The sequence below is a fragment of the Pelecanus crispus genome, chromosome 2, assembly GCF_030463565.1.
Source record: "Pelecanus crispus isolate bPelCri1 chromosome 2, bPelCri1.pri, whole genome shotgun sequence".
Lineage (NCBI taxonomy): Eukaryota > Metazoa > Chordata > Aves > Pelecaniformes > Pelecanidae > Pelecanus > Pelecanus crispus.
The window spans coordinates 160572435-160596886 of NC_134644.1; the positions used below are offsets into that span (position 1 = coordinate 160572435).

The 24452-nt window shown below is 36.3% G+C and overlaps 1 protein-coding gene across 2 annotated transcripts in view; it reads right to left on the reverse strand.

Annotated features, from left to right (window-relative positions):
• Positions 1–24452, reverse strand: part of TAF2 (TATA-box binding protein associated factor 2) — a 68366-nt gene that overhangs the window by 11230 nt on the left and 32684 nt on the right. For both annotated transcript variants that reach the window (XM_075704760.1, XM_075704761.1), the window contains 13 exons: positions 24314–24428; positions 24105–24214; positions 23264–23329; positions 20991–21243; positions 18042–18182; positions 16577–16687; positions 14739–14932; positions 14011–14150; positions 8060–8129; positions 6382–6491; positions 3743–3972; positions 876–1028; positions 353–458 (listed from right to left, as the gene is read on the reverse strand). In XM_075704760.1, coding sequence (XP_075560875.1) covers positions 353–458; positions 876–1028; positions 3743–3972; positions 6382–6491; positions 8060–8129; positions 14011–14150; positions 14739–14932; positions 16577–16687; positions 18042–18182; positions 20991–21243; positions 23264–23329; positions 24105–24214; positions 24314–24428 — 1799 coding nt within the window. The remainder of the gene's footprint in view (positions 1–352; positions 459–875; positions 1029–3742; positions 3973–6381; positions 6492–8059; positions 8130–14010; positions 14151–14738; positions 14933–16576; positions 16688–18041; positions 18183–20990; positions 21244–23263; positions 23330–24104; positions 24215–24313; positions 24429–24452) is intronic.

Consider the following 24452-nt stretch of genomic DNA (forward strand, 5'->3'; position numbering starts at 1 on the left):
ATAATCTTTTAAATGACAACTATGGCAAAATAAGTTTTACCCAATTGCTTCTGGAGTTCTATTTCAGCTTTATGTTATTTTATTAATTCATTAGCTTTTCACTTTTAGAAGCATGATACACACTTGCCTTACTTAGATATGTATGAAAATACACATGTACACTGTTATCTAGAAAAATACTGGAAGCTACAGAAATGTTCTTATGCACCCTTTACGTACTTCCTTGAATTCAGTTAATATTTAACACTTACCAGCACTGTATGTATGGGAATAAGCAGTAGCACAAAAACCCCCACAACTGAAATAGTTGAGAAATTCATGGTTATAATTTTCCCAATAAATTTACCCGTACCTGGTGTGGATGGTCTCTCCAACATGTTCAAATGATGGTAAATAAAGGCTTGACTGTCATGAACTGTGTCCATATCAATTTCCTCCTCTTCTTGAGAGTTTGAGAACTAAGGTATCAGGAAAAAAAAAAATAAGCAGATGCTAATAATTCATAGGAATATCACTAAATAGAACTTAAAATGTTTTATTTTTGAGGTAAACTGAGGGTGAGAGGGAAAGGAAGTGATATCTACCACTGCAAAGGAATAAAAATTCAATAAAATTAAAAAGGGTCAGTGTCTTTTCTTCTTTCTAATTTACTATGAAGCTGTGTGAACAAGAGCATTAACTGTCAACTTTAGTTCTTGCCAGCCAATAAAGAATCTGATGGGAAATGATTTTGCCAAAGTAAGTGTAACAACTACTGTACACATATACACAAAATGTCTTTTTGTTTGAACACAGCTTTAAGGGAAGTCAGCAGAAGCCACTGCCGTTATTCTGAATCCCCTACATATTGTGCAAGTTGAATTTCCATTTCTTACTCTGATTTTGAGTTTGACTTTACTGTCTTCATTCTTCTCTAGTATTTGCCCTGGCTCCAATGGAGACCCGAGTGGCATATCAGCCTTCCTCTTCACCCCCTGCTGATGACCAAAAATGCTGGATGCTGTTTCCTTAATAAGATGATCATCCTCCTGAAGCAGCATTAAAAGACCAAAATTAGAAGATAGCAAGAGCCATGTTTCAGCCTAAAAGAGACCTGATAGCTGAAAACACTTCTGAGTAAAGTGGGTGATTTGAACAAAGTTTTCCCTGTAGTTCTGGCAAAAAGTATTTTCTAAAACCCTGTATGGATTTGTGCCAACCTCTCCTACAAACATAGTTTCTCTTTACTTCTATCCGGGCTCCCTCTGCATATCTAGCATTGGCATCTTTTCTGTCCCTTCTCACAATCATGGTACTGTTGGTGTGCAACAACATTTGCCGCCTCTGAATAGCCTTTCTATAAATCTGTGCCTTGCAGACTCTCCTCAGTCCAAATCTCAGTTGAAAAACTGTGATAGCCTCTCATCTACACAGGGGATTTAGCTAAATCTACTTTTAGTTAGCTTTAAAAGCTAATGCTTACTTTGTTGAATACAAATCATAGTGAGCACTTATAACAGGGTTTTTCTTTGATTTCACAACAATATTTATTAAAAAGAGCTAAACTCTTTTGTAAATTACTGCTTAGATTGTCAAAAAATAGGGTCAAAGGACTATAAAAATAGCAGGAGAGTCTACTAAGTTACACATATAGTAATTAAAATAGGAGACAGGTGTTTCAATAAGTCCAATACACAAAATATAAAAGGAAAAATAAAGTACCCACAGAAGCTAACATAATTAAAAGCCCACTAAAAACTAGATAAAAGCCATATCATAGACTCTCAAGAGCATATGCTGCTCCACTGAACTGCTCTTCCCCTTTCCTATGAAGGGCACTCCAGCCCCACAAACTCTTGCCCTGAACAATTCAAATTCAATTTTATGAAGTGGGTAACTTTTACCATCCTCAGCAAATTCAGTGTCACGAGTCTATCAGTACTGATTTTAACGTGTTTATGTTCTCAGAATATACAGTCTGCTTTAAAGGACTGAGTTAATCTGATGTATTCTATCCCCTCAAGTATGTATTTCACTTTTTTCATCCCTATTATTTAACCCAACACACTGCTGTTGTGAAACACTTCTCGGTAAACTTTGGCTGATGTGAGAGGCAGCCTTTGTTTTATATTACTGTTTTTGTTTGTTTTTTTTTTAACAAGGAAAATCAGTTCCCTGAATTTTGGGTGAGTTACAGTGAAAATGGTAACCTTAAAGTAAGGGGTAGGAGAATGGAGATGAGGCATAGGAGAAGATACGAGGGATGAAGTGTGAATTGAGGCTTATACTAATGCTGTATTTTCAGACTAGTGTAAGCCAGTACTGCTGCTGACAGAAGCAGCCTCTTCCCCTTCCTCACATATTTCTGTCCTGGGCTGCCACAAGCATTTGTATAACTACATGATGAACTGGACCAGGAAGCAGACCCAGCAGGAAATACCTGTTCATATAAGAAGTATTTTTCAACCAGATCCTCCCCTGATCCAGCTCACTATGCAGCAACAACTGTGCTAGCACAAGGGAGAGGACAGAACAGGAAAAAGAAGAGTTAAGAGGAAATTCTTTTGGTTAAGATAGTCTGGCTGCTAAAAAAGTCTGGATGTTCACTGAACTAAAAAATCTGCCAACAAAATGTCTCCTGTTACTTAATTCTGATGTCTGTGTGCAGCAAATTAGGACTTATTACTTGTTCTGTAAATATGTAGGATAGCTCTAATGATGTTTGACTCGGTCATCATTTTCTCCCCCTACTGGAAATAGCCTGCAAAGTACTGTGATAATTTGCACTCTCAGTATATTTCTGAATAAAAACAATTCAGAAATTAACTATGGGATTGATAAAGTAACTATGGGACCTACAAAGTAACTATGGGATTGATAAAGTAAACTGTCCCATACAAAAGGGTGGAAAGAGTTTCAAACATGCTAACCACATGTTCACATTCCCTTTCAGGGTTTACTCCTAAGCAGTTTCAAACAAATGTAGTTTTTGAAACTCTTAGGAAAATTACTCATTATTTCCATGCCTGTTAAGCTTTTTCCCCTCATAATTACATTTGTCCAACAAAAAGACTTAGTCTTGCAACAGTGGCAGTTATTCTTCAGAAACGTATCACTTGAATAGCTTGTGATATCCATATTCTAACTACACAATGGATTATGTGTTAAGACTGAAGCCTCCAAAAGCCAGAAAGATATCAAACTTAATGGATGCGATTTTTCAGAAGTTGTTACAAATCCTTCAGAGCACAGTACTAAATAGTCAGATTCAAGTGTTCAATGAAGATGTGTTAAAGTTCCAACTTTCACATCTCTTAAGGTTGTTTAAAAAGAGGTATATCTATGTATTTTAAGATGCACTAAATTTACTGACAAAAGGTTTTGTTTTGGAAAATTGCATAACTTGCCTATAAGCAATATTCTTAGTCTAATAAAAAAAAGTTTTCATCACAGCATCAAACATTTCTGTGAATCACTTCAAGTCTCATAAGCAATACAGAAAAAGTAAAGTTTAATAAAGAACAGAAATGATGAGACTAGAAAAAACAAGTAAAAAGCTTACATACACTAGGCAAAACAGTTAAAAAGTCAAAAAAGTTAGAGCATATACCAGCTTTTCAAGTGGAAGGAATGAAGAGTAGCAAGGTATAAAGTAGCTTAGGTAAAGCATGAGAAGCTTGAACACAATACAAAATTAAATCAGCAACCAACGCAAGGACTCAGGGCCAGCTGAATGGGATGTATGCAGATGGTTTGTGCTTACGGTGTTCTGAAATCCTACTGACTGTCCGTGATTGTTAGTATTATTCACAGGTTCCTGATTATTTGCAACTGATTCAGGGATAATTGTCGGATTAAGTACAGCCTTCTTTTCTTTCAGATTAAGAACAAGTCCAAGCTCTGGTAATGGTAAACAAGAAGGTCTGCTGAGGCCAAAAAGTGTGAAATAGAGGTCCACAGCACCACATCGTAATCTCCAGTCATGTGAAGTTCCTAAAACCCAAAAGAGATTATTGTTAATACAGAGATGCAATCTTCTCCTCCCCCTCAAATAAGACAGTTTAACTGATCTGGATCCACCACAGTATGACATTTTCTGTGCTTAAGAAACACTTCCCTCATTATTCCTGCCTCTTACTGACTCAAACTCACCTGCCACATCCTGTTTAAAAGGAAGGCTTTAGGTTGTTTGGGTTATAAGCTGGATGTGTTTGGTAGAACAAGACTGGGAAACTAAGCGCTATAATAACAGAATGAAAAATAAAAGGAAAACAATCACACCCATATGCTTTTATTTTTGAAGTTTCACTTCAGGTTTTACTATCTGAAAATTAAACAGAATATTTTGTTACCAAACTGGCTTCCCATGTCAGTGGATTTGGTCGCACTTGCCTATGTATTCCATGAAGTGTAGTAGGAGCCTTAAGCATGACTGAGATCTGTACCCTCTGGAAACCACACTGATAGCGGACACAAATCAGCAATGCATAAACATGCTTTCTGATGTCAGTACTATGTCACATACTTCACTGGATACTCCATACTTTAATCTGTATTCATACTGGAGATATGTATTTCTACAGCAATGCTTCATTGATTTTATCCTTCACTGCAAACTGTGTACTGCTTTTGTATCTTCATATGCAAATGGTCAAAGCACGTTTGGCACCAATCACAACAGAAAGACATCTAACATCTGGTGCAACGCTGCAAATACAGTGATTCTGGTGTTAACTCAGCCCAGCTCTTGACTGATTGCAAGTTTATTGAACATATTGTTCCACAGCAGGAATAGAACTATATCTGGTAAACAAGACACAGATGTGCCAATTGCCATGTTAATGTGGCTGTGCAAGACTTAGCACAAAATAAAATTGCAAGATCTATCCCTGTGAATACTAAGTTTCATGGGGCTAAATAGTGTTTTGAGTGAGCTTAGCTGTACATACACTTCAGGTACAAGTAACTGATCAGTTTCATGAATAGCTGGGTGAGGAGAAAGTGATATGAATATTAATCTGGACATTTCTAACATTAAAATACTCTCCAGAGAATGACACATTCACAAATATTAATTTTAAAACTATTTCAATATTTTAACAATATATAATTTACTCAACTTCTTAAGCTAGTACATCTTAAAATGATATGATGAATCCCCATTCAGTGTGTCTCTCCTTTTCCAGTGCAACAGCTATGCTTAAATACAATTGGTTGCTGAATTTCTCTGCAATCATTGGAACTTCTGAGCATTATCAATTTAATGCAGATTAACACAGAAGTAAAAAAAAAAAAAAAAAAAAGATTACAGATATCAGTCAAGAGTCTGTTTTCTATTGCATGTGCTTATGTTAAATGAAAGCAACTCATGATTCTAGAATCAGGCAGCTTTAAACCTGGCTACTAACTTGTCTCACATTAACGAACATTTTTTTCATGGCACTCTGGAATGCTACAGTTATCCCTTACAGAAAATAAATTGAAACATTATGTCATCTTGATGCGTAGAAATTTAAGTACTTAAAGCCCCATGAATCATAATAAGAATGTATACCCTGTTACTTGCAAAAAGAGGTAATGGTTGTAAGTAACACTGCACACACTCTTCCTTCAAGAAAAAGGAAAAATGCACTCTGTGATAGGAACATCAAAATTGTCTATTTTCTGTGCCTGACACTTGGCAAATCCTACAAAACTGAACTACTAGTAGTTTCCCCACTTCAACCCCTGCAGTGTAGCTGTAAACTTTTAAACACTAAAAATAATGATACACAGAGAACAGACAGCCTTCAATGACCTAAAAAAGCTATATAAACATTTATATGTAATCTACGTAGTAATGTGCCAGATGTTAAAGGGCATTTTGTCAGGACTGGATAAAACTGCTTCAGTAATGAAAAACAGGTCAATGGTAAAGATGCAAGCCCTTCTCTCATTAGGATCTTTCTTATCACACAAGGCAAATTGAGTCTTAGGTTTATAATACACTTCTAGAAATCTTGTTTAAATTATCTGTACAAATGTTATCCTCTCATGTTCTCTCAGAGTTTAGTAAAAGAGGACAGAGACTAATCTAAAGCAAACTATAAAGAAAAAGGTAACACACACACCATCATTTGAGGAAACATTTCCTTTGAACTGGGTCAAAGAATCATTCTGTGCCAAAGTACATCAAAGCACACTACAGTAGTAGACGAAATAATGAAAAACAAGGAGGTTTGGTACCCTGTGTCACTGAAAAAGTTCTGGAGGTACGTACCTGATGTTGCACTTCTGAGACTGAATTTTCAGTTTCTAATTACTGAAACTAAGAGAGTTCTTGCCATATTCTGAAGCAAGTCTTCAACACTTGTTCCAAAAAAAACCAAAACCAACCGAACAACAAACAAATCAAAAACCAACCTGAATTCATCAGTTTCCAAAGCTGATCTACCAAAGCTTCGTTACATAAAGGGGACTCCATGTTCTTAGTAAAAGGTGGATTCTTAGTCAGCATATCCAGAATCTTATGCCTGAAAAAGAAATAGAAAAAAAGAAATCTTTATTAAATCCGAATGAAGGCACTAAGAATACCAAGTCTGTTCAGTTTGCAATATTCTTACAAACTTACTCAAATACAGGATTTCTTGCAAAATTTTAACTGATGTTTTATGCTTTCAGCTCTTCCTTCTGTCCACAACATGCACAGATTTACCATCAGCAATATAACTTAAAAAGTAAGGTGCAAAGCAGCAGGATGTTATTAGACATATTTTTTAACAGTTAGGTACAAAATTGTAGGCTACATTATGCTCTTCTGTTTGATAACAATCCTTTTTGCACACTGACCTGATAAATACAAATAAGGAGCAACACTGGCTAACGAACTCTTTACATACTGACACCACAGTGTTTTTAAATAACTTTACATGTTTATGACTGATAGAAAAATGACAGGACCAAAACCAGTGACTTGCACATCCTTCTGGAAAGCAACACTGCCACCTCTTAAGTTACATTAGTGTATAAAAATTCTGCACTTACCACGTTCGCTTACAATTTACACACTGAGCTGAAAGTCGGTACATTTGTACCCACTTTCTTTCTTTAAACTTGACCTTGAAAACATTTTATGAATGAGAACAATTACTCATTCCATTACTTATTATTTTAACTATTTTCCTTGTATAGCCAGCTTTCCCCTTGCCGTCTTACACAACTGGGGCAAGAAAACTCTCACAGATTTTTTTTCCCTGTTCTTAAAGAAGAGGCTTACATATAGCACTCAATTCAAAATTTAAAATCCTCTTTAAAAAGATACAAATCAAATGAAATCTCCTTCCTAGACTGAAGCTAAACCTCCTCTAGTGAGTCTAACTGTATCTACTTTCATTAACAATAATGACAGAAGCAAAATAGAGAACAATCTTGTAGCTATGATTTTTGTAAGACATCACTTATAGAGACAGGGTAAAAGTAATATTATTATTCTTTGAAACTCGGTATTTTAATGGTGGCCATAAGAAGAATGTGTTGGGGAAAAACAAGGATTACGAACCTTGGTGTTCAAGGGTTTATAATGAACATGCTAAAATATCCATTCACTCACTGGTGAAAACAAAGTTGAAACAGGCAATACTAGAAATTACACCATGTTTTCACATGTTATCCTTTCACCCCATCTACAGTCTAACAATTGCTTTACACTCCTTGCTGACAAAACATTGTGTGCACTATGTCTCAACTGTTGTCTTTACTAAATATCACAAAGTCTTTCTGCCGTATACAACATCAGATTTATACACTTTATTTACGATCAGGAAACGACCTCTAACTTCAGACTTCCACCACAGGGGTAGAGCATAAAAGACAAAAATAATATAATGGAGAATTAAGAACAGAGTATATTAGTTTTTGAGATATAAACTGTTGAAACATCAAAACATGCTTCAATTTATATAAAATAACAAGAAGAAAAAACAGTTTTGTGAAGCAGTATTAAGCAGTTAAGCATTTGACCTATTCTAGCAATTCCAGGCCAGGAATTTACTTAGTAGTTCCAGCATTAGCAAAAATACTGTCTCTTTACTAACTCACTAACCTTATGTAGGGTACAGGATCATTCTGAACCATAGTAAGCAGCCACTGTAGTTCTTCATAGCTCCTATCAACTGCAAAGAAAAATAAAATAAAATGCCTATAAACATACATGAACTAGAGGGATCTTGATCAAGACAATCACAAGTTCCTGAGTTAGCACACAAAGACCTTGAATCACTGGAACTAAAAAGGAACTTCATTAATTATAGTGCAAATTCAAAGTAAAAGGTGGTTTATTTTCCACTGAAATAGAAACGTGCATGGAACTCCTTCATGCCTGAATTGTTCAATAACCATCAACTGACTATTAGCAGGTAACTCTGTCACTTGTGAGCATTGATTGGGAAGATCACAGAGTAAATGATCATCTTAATATCGTGTTGGAAACAAAATCAGCTTGTTAGTTTAAAATTTAAATTAATTACAAAATTCCTTTGATTGTCAGAGTAACATTGCAAAATAGGAAACAACACAGGACACCAGCAGCAGCAGCAACTACACAAAAAATGAAAAAATTTCTATGTAATCTTTTTTCTCAGGTGCATAATTGTTAAGATTTTACAGCAGTATTCTCATTTCCTCAAAACAATGCAGAGCTTGCTTAGGCTTTGCTTTACTTCAGAATTTGGGGTGTATTAATCACTCCTATCTAGACAGCTCCAAAAACATTTCTGTATTTCTGTTGCTTTTCATTTTCTGGTCCTAGCAATGTATTTCTCACTTCCCCAAGCCTACTGTATCTTCAGTTCTAAATAACTCAGTTCAACTTTCCTTCCTCATCTCAGTCAGTTTTCAGTCAGTAATTTTTAAATACAACTTTTCCAGTCCAACCAATTCTAATACCTATTATTCCCTTGTTATTTCACTACAGTAAGTTGCTTCTAAAGGAAGAGGCAATTATCTAAATTATGTTATGAGAATCAGCACTTCATAGAATCATAGAATGCTTTGGGTTGGAAGGGACCTTTAGAGGTCATCTAGCCCAACCCCCCTGCAGTGGGCAGGGACAGCTTTAACCAGATCAGGTTGCTCAGAGCCCTGTCCAACCTGACCTTGAATGTTGCCAGGGATGGGGCCTCCACTGCCTCTCTGGGCAACCTGTTCCAGTGCTTGACCACCCTCATTGTAAAAAAATGTCTTCCTTATATCCAGTCTAAATCTATTCTTCTTTAGTTTAAAACCATTATTCCTTGTCCTGTCACAACAGGCCTTGCTAAAAAGATTGTCCCCATCCTTCCTATAGACCTCCTTTAACTTCAGTTCTATTAGAAGTTCTTTAAATACCTAGGACAACTAGAAAATAAGATCTCTTGGGTTGGCAGGAAGCAGCCAAGCAATTAAAAACTACATTATAATATTGCTTACAAGACAGCTGAATAGTCTTCTGCAGGCCACTTCCAAGTCAGCTCTGCTCTTCCTACAATCCAACCAGAACAGAACTGGTTATACTGGTGAGGCACTGAACTGGGCTGGTAAGCCCTGTTTAGAGGCAGAATATATTAGCTCACGTTCTGCACCATTTAGACCACAGCTACACAGTTCTGGATGATGCCAAAGCAAATTTGTATCCATACAGACCAAAACTACAATCTCAGATTTGCCTTAAAAATCTGAGAAATCTTTGAAATTCTATGCCTAGGACATACTTTTAAGGGATTACTGACTGCCTGTGCTTGACTCCATGCACAGCTGCTTTTCCTGGCAGCTACCTTGCCTGGGATAGAAGGTAGCTAGAACACTGCATACACAAAAAAGTTGTTTTGCATGGAAGAAAAGTAATATTGTATAACCATGCAGCAAAGACTCACAACATGGCGAACACATTAAGTTACAATCATAAGCAAGCTGCAATTATTTCAGCTGCTAACAAAAGGGATTTTAAAATGGTTTTTGATTAGAAAATGAGAACTCTGGGAGATGAATCCTTTAGGCTGACAGGACTGAACAACAGAACCAAGAAACACCATACTTTTGTGGTCAAAAAAGAAAAAAAAAGAAGTCCTTTTTGCTTCTTAAACTTATTTGTACTTGAAATAAAGTAAGTCTTCCCTGCTATTTGTCTCATAGTGTAAACTAGGCCTGCTAGACTTCCAAAGCTTTGCCACTAATGCATTTAACCTGCTTTCCAAATTTATATAGCATCTATGAAACATGTACATGACAAATAATATATGACCTTGGGCAGAATAAATCTTATTAGCCAGAAGAATCATAGACTCATACAACAGTCCAGTTTGGAAGGGACCTCAAAAGATCATCAGTCCAACCTTTTCATGGGAAAGGGAGCCTAGATGAGATTATCTAACACTCTGTCAAATTGCATCTTGAAAACCTCCAGCAATGAGGACTACACCATGTCCCTGGGGAGGATATTCCACTGATTGATTGTTCTCACTGTAAAAAATTTCTTTCTTATATCAAATTGAAACCTCTCCTGGTGCAACTTGTACCTGTTGCCCCATATCCTCTCCATGTGGCTACTTGTGAAGAGAGCCTCCATCCTCTTTGTAGCCACCCTTTAAGAACTGGAGTATTGTGATGAGGTCCGCCTGAGCCTTCTGTTCTTCCAGGAAGAAAAGACCTAACTCCTTCAGTCTTCCCTCACAGGACAGGCTCTCCAGCCCTCTGATCATCTTTGTGGCCCTCCTTTGGATGCTCTCCAGTCTGTCCACATCTTTCTTGAATTGGTGGGGGCCAGAACTGGACATAGCACTCCAGATGTGGCCTGACAAGTGCTGAGTAGAGTGGGATGATCGCCTCTCTCTCACTGCTAGTAATGTCCCTGCAGATGCAGCCCAGGATCCGATTTGCCTTCGTTGCTGCAGCGGCGCACTGCTGACTCATGGTCAGCTTGTTGTCCAACAGAGCCCCCGGGTCCTGTTCAGCAACACCGCTCCCCAGCCACACAGATCCCAGCCACTACTGGGCTCTTTGGTTATGTTGTCCCAGGTGCAGGACCTTGCACTTGTCTTTGTTGAACTTCAGAGTTTTTGCTTGCCCACTCGCCTGTCCAGGTCTCTCTGGAAGATGGCTCTCCCATCTGACGTGTCCACCTCACCATCTAGTTTAGTGTCATCAGCAAACTTGGTGAGGCTGCTTTCAACACTGTTGTCCAGATAATTTATGAAGATGTTCCCAGGGGGGCCCCACTTGTGACAGGCTGCCAGCCTGAGTAAAAACCATCAATCACCATCCTCTGAGTGTGGCCCATGACCCAATTTCCTACCCATCTCACAGACCACCCATCCTGTCTGTATCTTGCCAGTTTGTCCAGGGGAAGGCTGTGGGAAAAGATGTGTAGATTTTCATACTTCTGGTAGACATAAAAACAACTGATTGCTTTCTGAAGTAAAAATTCTCTCGAGATTTTTTCCAATTACAAGAGATGGTGTATCAGTTCTCAATTACAGCAGAGCATCTCTGAGACCCTAAACTTTAACATTCATGAGATTAGATAATCATGGATATTTATTTAGAACCGTTTGTTGTTACCTCTTATAAATACGCAACTGCTTTGTTGTATACATGTAACTACTAATAGTCATATAACTATCAGAACCTAACTTTAAAAAGTTTGTTAACTTTGTTCACTTCAAGCCAGTTTGGATCAACTGTCCAAGTCCTTATATGCTGCCTCAAGCATTTTACAGAGTTAGCGTGTCTCAAAAAAAACCTTACTATTAACAGCAAAGAAAACAACTTATTCAGTTCCATGGAGAACTGGTTTCTTTTAAAGTAACTTAAAAAAAGGCAGTGCTATTCCTACCCTGAAAGTTGATAGAAAAACATGGGAGTTCCACACTGCCCCAGAAAATACAGACTTTCCTTTTTATGGAAATTACAAAATCTGTCAGCTTCCTTTACAAGAACTGTTAAAAAGCCAGCTTTGGCACAAGAAACAGGCATTTGATAGCTGCTGGTTTATATTCAGTATGAACTGGAAATCAGGTAACCGGGAACAACCAGAATCACACCTCTTGGCAATAGACGGCCAATCATTTCTCCCTCCAAAGCCAGGTTTAGGGCTCTGTGAGACAAGCACTGCTAACTTCTATAGGGGTAGCTGAAGAAGTCAGTTAGCACACTGAGCTTCTGGATTTATCCCTCCACCAAAAACTTACCGGTCTTACAGCAGGAGCAGAAGCTAATGTGTTCAGTGTTGGAAGGTTATGTTTCAGAAATGATACTGGTGACCAGTTAGATAGTGGGTTGTGTTGTGAATTGTAGTGACTTTATAGCAGATAGGTATTTGCATCTGCTACCTCTGCATCAGAGAAAGGCAAGGGGGGGCAAGGCAGTTAGGTACAGTAATACTCTAATCCATCATTTCCAGATCTCACAGTGAGCTCAGTCAAAAATTACGTTCAGCTCAATCACAGATTTCTTCAGGTAATCTTTCTACTACTTTTTACCATTCAAGTTTTACCCTCCTGTAGAGTATTTCGAGCAACTTACCCTATCTTGCTTATACAGCAGCCCATTTGATCAGCTGTTTTAAAGATGTACTATATTACTTTGCAGTACACTTTCTTATCCAAGTCAGTTATTAACTATAAACACCATCCATAAAAGGTCAAGAATTTAATGACAAAACATTATTTCTATCAGTTTGTCTTTCCAAAGGGTGGGATGAATTAGTGAGGAGATTATGCTAAAGGAGGCAAGGTGATGAGTAAGCTTTCCATTCTCCAGCAAATGTTTCCACTAACACTCTATGAAGGGAGAAACAAAGTGAGCAGCCTAACAGACAGAGGTGCACAGCACCAGCAGAGTTCTGAATTCTAGCTGGGTATCACTCACAGGGTCACCAAATGGTACATGTGCAGTGTTTTATGGATCCAGAATGCCTGGTGAATTACAAGACTGAGCACGCTCAGTGCACAGCCTCCCTTGAGATTATCAGTTTTTCTGTATGACAGTCTGGTTTCAGTCTGTAAGTGTACGTCTGAATTCTGCCAGATGCATTCACTCAAAGACTCCAATTGCCTTACAACCTCCCATTGCCTATCTAGCTTGAGAAGTCTTTGGACAGAATGACAGCAGTAAGATCAAAAGTAATAAAGCCCTTATAAAAAAGAGAAAACAATTATTCATGCAAAAACCGAAGAAAACTCTCCATTACCCTGAAAATGAAAACATGAAATTTGAGGCACAATAATTAGAAGTCTCGAATCGACAGTCTGCTCACAGACGAAGAGCTGAAGGATTTGGCCACTTTGATAGTTCAAACACAGAACTGTCACAAATCTGCTGAACAGAGAAAGACTAATCCAAATAAATGAACAGGCCAGTGCAGTACTAAATCCATTTTATAAAATGCAAATCATTAAAGCTATAATTTCTAACTGCCTCTAGAAAATGTCAGGATTGAATTTCAACTTCAAATGGCATTTAAGAAAGGACCTGCAGCAGTCAATTAAGAAAAAGACAATGTTAAAAGAATGGAAACATCTCACAAACGTAAGCTATGCATAAGGAATGGCAAAGCAGAATCAATCAATAACCATTAAAGTAATCCAAGTTTCCAAAATTTATAACCATAAGATGCATGCAAAAAGCAAAATAAAGAGGTTAGCAAGAAGGTAAAGCAAAACCACGAACTTTGACTAGCAATTACAGCTGAACTCAACTGAATCAAAATCACTAAACATGAAGTGTTAAATTACCAAAACCCCTTACCACTGCTCATTGTGCTGTCTACTCATTATTTCAAAACTTAGGTATCTGATTCAATTTGCAAGACACTGAGAAACAATGCTCACCACATCTTCATAAAACTTGCATTCTCTAGGACAAAGCATTAACAGCGATCTCAGCTTCTCATCAATACATCTGTCATCACACAAGCTCATCTGGTGAACAGTATTTCAACCTAATATTAATGAGGTAAGTATGACACTTTTCTACTATATCACAAGTGTTACAAAGTGTCACAATACTTGAAAAAAGTACCTTTTGTGTAATCAACTACAGCCTCCAACGCTGCTATTCGGACATCTACGAAGTGCCCGTATTCTGCGTATGACTTGAAGAGAGCAGGATCACTTGGGACATGACCATTCTTCTGAAGCACTCGAATAGCTTTTAAACAGCTAGATGTGATAGAAAGAGGAAATTTACATTAGGTTTCTGGAATGCCAGCCAAGAAGAATAAAATTACTTTCTTCAAAATCAAGAACTGCAATTTTTCTAGAATTGTATTATGCAAATTATCACGTTACAATTACTTTCACAGCATTAACACATAGCTCTCATTAACTCTGAATTAGGCAGAAACACAAACAAAATTCCCCACTGTGTCAAATCCATTGTTTGGTTTCAGTAGAACTGTACTAACTTACAGAGAAAACACAGCCCAGATTATATTGTGTAGTCTATAGATATGTTACAAGGCAACCTTTTGCAAAACTTTCATAAATGCTTTTCTTAAAGAGGCACAAGCATGACCGACTTATGCCTGCTATTAAAAGTCTACATTGATAGAAATAATGTTGAAAAAATAAAGTAATCAAGACAAACTTGCACTATCAGCTTTTGGAAATTGGAAGGAATTTGACATATAAGATTAAGACATGCAAGCTAAAATCTCAAATACTAACTCTAGAAGGATACATAAAACCCAAAAAAGTAGCGTTAATATGTCTGCTCTCTTCATGTGTACAACAATTATTAAACCACACCTGACTGTAATGGTATGCCTGTAACTGGGAAGAAGCTTCTCCATATTTAGGAAACGGGTAATTTCCTCAAGAATAAGTCGAACATCAGGATTTAAGTTATCCAATGTTCGAACTTCATTGTTCACACTGACTGCAGGAGTTACAGAGTTGGCTAAGGCATCAATCAGCTCAGCACGATAGTAGTTGTCTGAAAACTAGATGAAAACAGCATTTAAACACAAGCAAATATAACAATATATATTCTTTAAAAGCTAAGAAATGTTGAAGCACTGTTACAGAACAAGATTTTAAAACATAAACCATGTGAGAAACTGCATGAGAAAGCAAAGCAGGAATAGATTTGTTCTGAAAATGGATTTGAGAGTGATTGAGCAAGCAGACATACTATCAATCATTAATCTTCACTCTGTAATACAAGCATATTAATAGTAATGCATAGTTTTATAAAAATGGAAAAATCAGGCATTGAAAATTTTCCTGATATGGAAAATAAAAGCCATTATTTCTAAATGCGAGCATCTACAACTATCTGTTTCTATATTCAGTACCACGGCTACCAAGGTTAATGGGTGTTCAGCACCTCAGAAAATCACACAGTTTATCTAGATAGCAACCCCACAAGCTTCTGAGGTGAACTAATGGGCTCACTGCTGCTCATTGAGGAAACCTTTGCTTCTCCATTCACTCCTTTTACCTGGGCTCACAGTTTCAACCACTTCCATTGTGCTGGCTGTTGCATTTGTTGGTCGTGTTAATTCAGTAAGCAGCAAAAAGTATAAAAATAGAATTTAAAAAGCAGTAAAAAGTACCGAATTTGAATATTAGTTAATTTAATCTAAACAAACCCAATATCTGTCAGATTCGGCAGAAGATGTCAAATACATGTGCGGAAGGGACATGTGGAAAAGTGAGGCGGGATCTCTCCGTTGGTGGTCGGGAGATGTTAGCACAGCTCACCACATTCTGTGACTACTCGTGCTTGCATTCACATGTCAACTCTCTACATCTCCACCCTCTATCATCCTCTTATTTCAGTAATCTTGCCACGAGTGTCTTATTAGAGTATGTGTTTCTACACACAAAGAAGTCAGACGTAAGAGGCTTCAGATTGTTCCACTTCACTTTGGGTACTTAATTGGGAAGATTATGCTAGGCTCCTAGCAGTTGTAGACTTCCTCTGTAGCTAGGGAGATGGAATTTTTTATCATCTCAGGATCTTAAAGGTCCTCTAATCATCCTTCAGAGGTGGTCTGTGTGGGAAGGAACTTTAGATGACAACACTTCCAATTCTGATGCTTCAACTTAGTGATGGAACAATATTAACCTGGGTTTCAGCAGTTATTTAACTAGATGAAGGCAATCCAGTTCTGTGAGCTAGAGCTGACATTCAGAACCCAGAACACCAGAGTCCTGTATATTGTTAAAAAAAAGATTATTTCCTTTCCTTGCTCTTTAAAATACTCTTCTCAAGGTGAAAAAAACCCTAACAAACCAGTGCTTAACTTTGCATGCTACATGTTAGCCTCATGCACATTTTCTCAAAACACATGGGTCTTTTGAATGAAAAAGAGTAAAACGAGAGAAGTATGTGTGCAAATGAAGACAGGCAGGTCCTTAATAAGTTAACAAGCACAAAGAGCTTTGAAACATCCAAGAAATGCCACAAAAATGTCAGCTACAGAACATTCTGTAACATTTGCTCTTTAGTTTAGTGTATCGCCTTTTCATCAACTCTCCTAGCCAGATACTTACATTAGTTAATATACTGCATGATGGTTTATGCCACTAAGACTTTTTTCAACAAAGAAGTGAGAGATTAAATTAAACATATTGTTTACCTTATTCTTCCTGTTATCATTATACTTGATCAAATCCAAAATAAACATTAAAACCTCCTTAGGACAGAGGTTGTGAACATCTCTCAGAAGGGCCATGGCAACAGGCATAGTCTGCATAATAAAATTAATACAAACATCACTCTGGCATTAGTGAAATGATAGTTACACCCTGAAAAGAGCTACATTCTAAAATGAGTAATTAACATTTTCACAATAGCAAATCTCTGAAATATTGTATTTAAATGCTTTTTGAAAGTCATACTACATGCTATATAATTTTCAGATCAAATAAACTATGTAATTATTGCTCAATAGTTAGTCATAGTGCAGACATTTGAAAAAATTGTATATCCAAGAAAAGACTCTCAAGTCAAGGCACTATCAAAAACATAACAAATGAAAAATAATGAAACACAGAAAATTATGATGGAACTAATTCTGACACAGACACTGAACTTGAGTGTTTTCGTGTGAACGTAATGTCTAAGCTTCCATTACCACTGAGAGGTACAGATCCAATACAGTCAGTGAAGCCTAAATAATTATTAGTCAGACAGGTATTAGCCCAATTAGGTATTTATTTTAGAATGAGCAATTCTCTTGGTCTCCACTCGCATAGACTTAGGAATCTTCCTCCAGATCTACAAACTTGGGACATGGGATTAAAAAGGAGAAAAGTGTAAGATTTAATGGGAAAGAATGAACAATGACAAAAAGAGCAGAAAAATACAAAAGAAGGTCCAAGAAAGAGACTGGTGGGGAAAAAGATGAAGCAGTTTTAGACAGAGTAAGAAAACAAAATTTGAGTTTTCTCTATAATCAGGAATATGAAATCTGTGAAATAAGAACTCAATCATCCAATAATTATAAAGTGAACCTTGAGAGAAAACAATTGTCATCCATTTTGTTATCCACTGTACAACTAACAGCTATAGGTCCCAGTAAAAAAACCTACATTAACATCAAAATAAGCTGCAGCAATACATGATGTTGAAATAGAAAGGAGAAGGCCAGAAGGATCATGCAGTGCCTTGAACTAAAAAGCCCACCAATTAGAGATAAGATCTATGAGATTTTATTTGGAGTATGCTATCATTGCCACTAATGAATAAAGACAGCTGAATTCACCTAAAAGATAAAATGCGTAGCTTTTTTACTGTGCAGTAAATTCTATTTAAGAATCAGCTCACAAATATGTACAAATCATTATTATAGGTACTCCATTCTTCTGAAGACACTGCTGATTTAACTTTAGCTACTCAGAAGAAATTGATAAAATTTTGTTAACTGATTTTTGACTAAGATGGAACAAACAGATGCCATATAAGAACGAACTAGTTATTTCGGAATTTTATGAAGGGGTAAAGCAGGACTGTGCTATCCATCTTTCTTTAGTTGTCAACTGTAGGAACATTTTTGTATTTTGACTTTTTTTTTAAAATGTCCAGTGGAAAAAAAAAATTACCTTTTGCAGAAAGTAGCTTTGAAAGTTCATGAAATTGTTGGTCTTCACAATGTTTGGACAAGTCTTACAACAAAACATTCGGGTAAAGAGTGACTTCATGGCTGGTGGTCCTGTCCACGTACTTACCATGGAATTTGCAATCTGTAGAATTAGGGGGTAAGGGAAATCATATTAACATCACCACTGCAAGTTTACTTTGGCTGTAGAAAAATACACATTACCCATAATCAAAAAGGATAATTGCCAAGAACGTACTGTCCTTCAAATAGATACAAACGGAGCCAATGCGCCCTACAACATATCGGGAATTTCCATCGTTACAGACCCACCACAGCCTAAGGAAAAAATCTGGTTTCACACAGAAGAAAATTAGTTTGATGATTTCCTTCTAAATTATTTAGCTTGTTTCAAAGAGTATTACATATACAATAAGAGAAAGAAAAACAAGAGGCTATGTGAAGACGGGTAGCAATCCATTTCACCATTGCTCTTACTTCAGATGGGTCTTTTATTACAGAAAACCATTTTCCCACTAAGCCAGGCTTCAAAGGAAAGACAGAGGGAGAAAATACGGCAGTCAGACTAGATGGTCCCTTTGCAATAACTGAAGTCTTTGAACTAAAGATGCAGGTATACCTTTTTCTGTAAGCTACATAATGACTCTTCCTGCAGAGGAAGCTTAATCCCAAAGACTGCTTAGAAACCATGACAATGAACTTAAAACTGCAGATGTGAAATTTATGTAGCAGTGTAAAATAAAACTCAACCCCAAAAATATTGTCAAAGTTTACTATATTTACAAGATATTCACTATTCCATTAATATTGGGGTGTAAATTCTTTAATATTTTTTAACTACTTCTCATTTTAAGCATTTCGTTTTGCAAAATCTATAGATGAACAACAGTATTTTCAAATTAAATCAACAGTAGTTAAATCATCATCTTTTCAGTATGTGTTCTGACTCATTTGAACTTCTGTTTAAATACTGACAGAATCCAAGTTTCCTATTTATTCTACTGATACGCTATACACTCTGAATTAAATGCATTTGCACATTCCCCAAACCATAACACAAATAGCCTGTCTTGCATTATTTCTATTTTCACTAAAAAGATGGTACACTCTATTTCTGCATCCTTCAATTCAGTATAGCATAAAAAACTGGCACAAAATGTAACTGTCATGCACAGCTATGAAACTCCTCAATGTTGGGGGTGGGGAATAGTTTGTGGTGGTGGTGTTGCTTTTTTAAACCTTATACCACATCACCAACACTGCAATGGATCTGAATGGAAAAAGCAGCCTCCATATACTCCAGGGAATTCATATCGTGACATTGTTTTCTCCTTTTTCTGCAGGGTTATTTGTCATGAACTACTCAGCAAAGTGCGCGTGTGCACACACACATCTATTAACTTCTTTATCAATGAGGATTTAATATGTTACCTGGATACTTTATGCCTGAGAGACTGAAGTTCTGTTTTACAATGAAGTATACTGTACATTTAGAAAGTGTAGTAAATTCAGTTTTATAATTGCATTATCACCAATCATTTCTCTGTATCAACACGAGTACACCAAGAATGTTTTACAATAGTAACCGCAATCCAGCTACAAGTTGCAAATCAACAAAAAAGAACCCTCCCCCTAATAAGCAGGAGGGACTTTGCTTTTTTTCAGTAAAGAATACAAATCCTGAATATTTACAAGCTGTGAAAATTAAACTGAGTTAATGACAACAGGAAGTGATTCTTACTAACACCCTCATGTTGGAACTTGTAATAGAATCCTTTCCTCCTAGGTAACTTACATAAACATATCTACAGTTCTGTCTTGGCATGCCCCTTCACCTAGAGTCAATGTCACAGCCATACTTTTTGCTTAGCTTTGTAATCTTTTTTCTGTAAGTCAACTACCTTATCTGTAGACCCAAGATTTTTCATACAGTTACAACTGAGCAAAACTGGTTATGATTACCTGCAGCCCAATTGCCTGAGAATTCAAAGTAAAGACAGAAAAACTATTGCATTTAAACATTGTAACAACTGCTCTTTTAATATTTACCTGTGGAATGTACACTTTTAAATATTCTAGGAGAATTCATTATGAAACATGCATATTGTATGTCAGATACTGGCAGTACCACTACATACACTGGCAGTATAACACCAGTGTTTCATAATATTAAAATACTTTGTGACAAACATTTCTTGGATTTTGATTTTCAAAATATGGCCAAAGGATTTATTTCTGTACAGGTACTGAATTATTCTCAACATGTACATGGCAGAAAGCAAGCTATATGCCAATAATCTGGACTCTATGACCGTAGAAGTATGTCAAAACCATGCCTTTTCAGAAATTCTCTGTGTTTCCACCCAGTTGCTTTATAGGTTTCTCTAATTTTCATTCTTAATGCTCATTTTGTGTCTAAACAAAAAAGATATTCCCTTTTCAAGGCCATTATTTGTGGTTTTAATATTTAACTGCAGACCAACATGATGTTTATTTTGTGCCCCTATTCAACCTGAAACAATACTGAGCAGCAATCTGAATTCATATTAGACATACAGATGAATTTCAGCACTGCAGAGTTCTCAACAGACAGGCCAAGGAACTTCCCAGTAAAATAAAAAAAATACAATTTGGCTCTGAAAAAGATTAAACAAAAGTCTTTTCTTTCTGCCATTTAATGAAATCTGGAAAAATCCCTTGTGGTTTTCATGTCTGACATCTCAATTTTGACAATTATAAAAGCCTTCTGTGGTCTCCATTTACAGACTAAAATAATACAGCTTTCCTTTCAAATAGTCATGTTAAAAATACTTGGCAAATACTTTTAAGAGGCTAAATATCAAGTCAGTTGAAGAACTGTGATGAGTTTTGAGCTGAAACGTTTACAACATCTAGTGGATTTCTTCCCTTACTCCCATCCATGCAACCTCACCTTTGCAAGGCAGAAACAGGCCAGCATTCTCACTCGGTAGAAACATTGTTCTTGTTCTAGTATATCAGTCAGTGCAAGCCGCGATGCTGGAGTAGGGAATTTTTCCAATGCCAGAATGGCTTCTTCTTGTGCAACCACATCTCTCTCGTATCGAAGCTGATACTGCCACATGAAATCAGATTGTTCAAATTCTACCTTCCTCAGTACTGACATATCAGGATCTATTCTTATCCAGAGCAAAGGGGAATCAGCACTAAGACAGACATGAAAAACATTAATAGCTTACAATATTTCAAGACTATAGAAATTCAAATGATGTTCTAACTTGTTATGAGTTATTTTCGAAGTATTTAGAGTCAAAGAACCACAAAAGAATCCAAGTTAGAGGGGACTTTTGAAAGTCACCTGGTGCAATCTCCTGCTTCTAGGATGGCAATTCTACAGCTTCCCAGGGTAATCTCTCCAAACCTCTAATATGTCAAAGTGAATACAGTGTTTTAGTATTTTTAACCTACAGACCTGAGTTCATGGTAAACTACTTATGATCTCAATATGCTTAATTCTACTTCCTCAGACACCATAACTTTCATAGGTGAGCAGCACTTTATCACCTTCTACAGTTTAAGACTACAAAAAAAAACCCAACAAAGAAAATCTGGGGGTAAACACCAGGTTTTTATATACTGTTTTTTATCAATAGATGTGAAAGTGCTTTACAAACACACACATGCTATAATGTTGAAAGCTGACAAGGGTAACCATGCAAATGCACAGAACTGCCAAGCCAAATGATGATAAAAGTGAAAGTATCAACAGACAAGATTAAAGTGTTAGTCCCACAGACAAAATTACTCAGTTGTATTCCACCCAAAGAAGCATTTTATACTTTAGTATTCACACAGCACCATGACCGCAGAAGTCATTTATGGGAGCAACAAGCACAAACTATATAATAAAGTCTCTTACTCAGTTTTCCACATAAAAATTTTTAAGAACAAAATACAGATATGGAATTAGGACAGAGTTTGGCATGATGAAAAGAGCATCATTATAAATATGATGCATATTTCTGTATACATTTGTAGAATACCTAGAATTACTGTCAAGATAGTAGCTAGAGAAGAAAGAACGGTGAAAAGAAGAGTGCATGCACAGGATTTAGAAGAATAGAAAAGAACGAACATTAACATATATGCTTGGAGCATAGGAGTCCAAACTGGATAAAAGAATGACAGCATCGCAGATTAGGAGGTTAGCAGATAAACAAAGCATAAGTGACTTGCATAAAATCATATACCAGTTCAAAGGTAGTTCTAAGAAGATCATTATGGTTTCAGCTCAGCGTAATAGCTGAATAGTAATGCAATAGCTACCTGAACATAACTGATAGGAACCATTCACAAATATTTATGCTAATTGCTCTTAAATACAATTTAAAAACTGTTTATTCATATGTCAACTATCATATAGAAATTATAACAATTACTTGCTCAATGAAAATATCCCTTATAAAATTATTTTTCATCATATTTTAGATGAGGTTGAATTTACCAGAATCTCCAACACTTTTAAGGTGGCAAGCAATCTATCCTTCTTCAAAGAGACACCATCCATTTTCAAGAGCAGATTATTTACTTCCCTCAGCCAGCACAAGGTATCAACACCTTCAGTATTTCTGAGAGCACCACTGGCTCCAACTCAAGGTAAAGCAGGTATTTATGCTGAGCAAGGATTTGCTTCCAAAGAGCTAAACAGTTCCAACCGAAATTAATGCCAGTATGAATTTCAGTAGGAAGCGTTCCATCACTTATTTTCAATTTAAAAGGATTCTTTCAGAATTAACCACAGATTTCAGGAACTTGTCTATTGTAGTGTTACTTAAATGCTCTTCATCAAGGTCCAACAAAAATTGCTCGCTCTTTGTTTCAAGCAAATTCTTGTTTACATTTTACCTATAAACTCAGCCGAATATCATCAGAAATGTGTAAGAAGAAATCAAGTAATTTATTTTATCACTTCATCATGCCTAAGATTTTTTTTTTTAAAAAACTGATTATAGTAGTTAACACATACATTTTACACTTCACCAGCATTTTCCCAGCTACAGAAGAAAAGTCTCAAAGAAGGCAAAGAAACATGTCTTGAATAGTCTTGAAATTTGCCAGTCGTATAATGAAGTACAACATTACTATCAAATCTTTCAAAATAGCATGCTTCAGACAAGGGGAACATGGCTCAGTCTCACACTGAGAAACTCCAGCAAGCTAACTTACTCCATAGCAGAAAGGTCCATGTCCACCTCTTCTCCATTCATCAGTGGAATCTTTTTCTTCTTGTTTCTATTAAAAAAAAGAGAAAATAGAAAAAAATAGGTATTTAGAAGATTACCATGCTAGCAAAGATATGCTTGTAAATGGAGCTTAAGCTTGCAAAAGTACGCTGTGTATTTCACCACACCGAAAAATAATGCTCTCTCCAGCAAAAAATATTCACAAAGTTGAGCTGTGCATCAGTTTTGTTCAAATAATAATCACCAATACTTTACATTGGTTTAAACTGGACTCCCACCATTTTTACAATTACACATAAGCGTACAACTTTGAGAAGCAGAGGTTAAAGGAGCATTAGGAAATTGAGAGAATCTATTTGGGAAGTATGTAACTTTTCTTGCTCATTAGGTTTAGTTAACAGCCCTGGCACTCTTAACAGAAAACTATGCAAGTGCTTCATTCATGTATCTTCACTTGACGTACTCCTCTGGCCTACATTTGTCTTCCCTCTAATTTGTCTTTCCCATTCAAAGACATTTTGAGTAACTTGATTAATTACAGTCTTCATTCAACTCGTTCTACATAAATAGGGTCTTTATAAAACTTTTATAAAATTTAAGACCTTTACTTATAATTAAGAACCGTATATAAAACGTAAGGTTTCTCACTGTCCATAAACAGTAGTAAATTCTATTTTCTCCCCTTACATCAGAGGTAAATCTTATTCAGTAAGATTAACAAAATACAAACACAAAATTTAAAAAGCATATATTTATAATCAATGTACTATACGCTTTCACGTATCCATACTAAAACTACTTGCAGTCTGTATTTTAATTCTTACCTTCTGCTTTTAGAATGGCAAGGTATATCATGTTTAAGACTGTTTTCTTCAATCTGCAATGTGTGGTTGAATGATCCATCAAGTTCTTGCACTGTCACTTTAAGAGGACCCTTCAAGTTCACAAGATTTTGTTATTAACATTAAAATTATGCTTATTAACCTACACATCATACTTGTAGGTATATATAAATATGGAAAATTGATCTTACCACGTATTTCTGAGTCCCAGGAGATGTGTAGTCTTGTTTTATTTCCAATTCCAATACATTCCGTTTTCTATTAAATGCAAAGCTACCATAAAATTTTACCACTCCACTCTGATCCCTAATAAGCAGTATAGGAATTCTA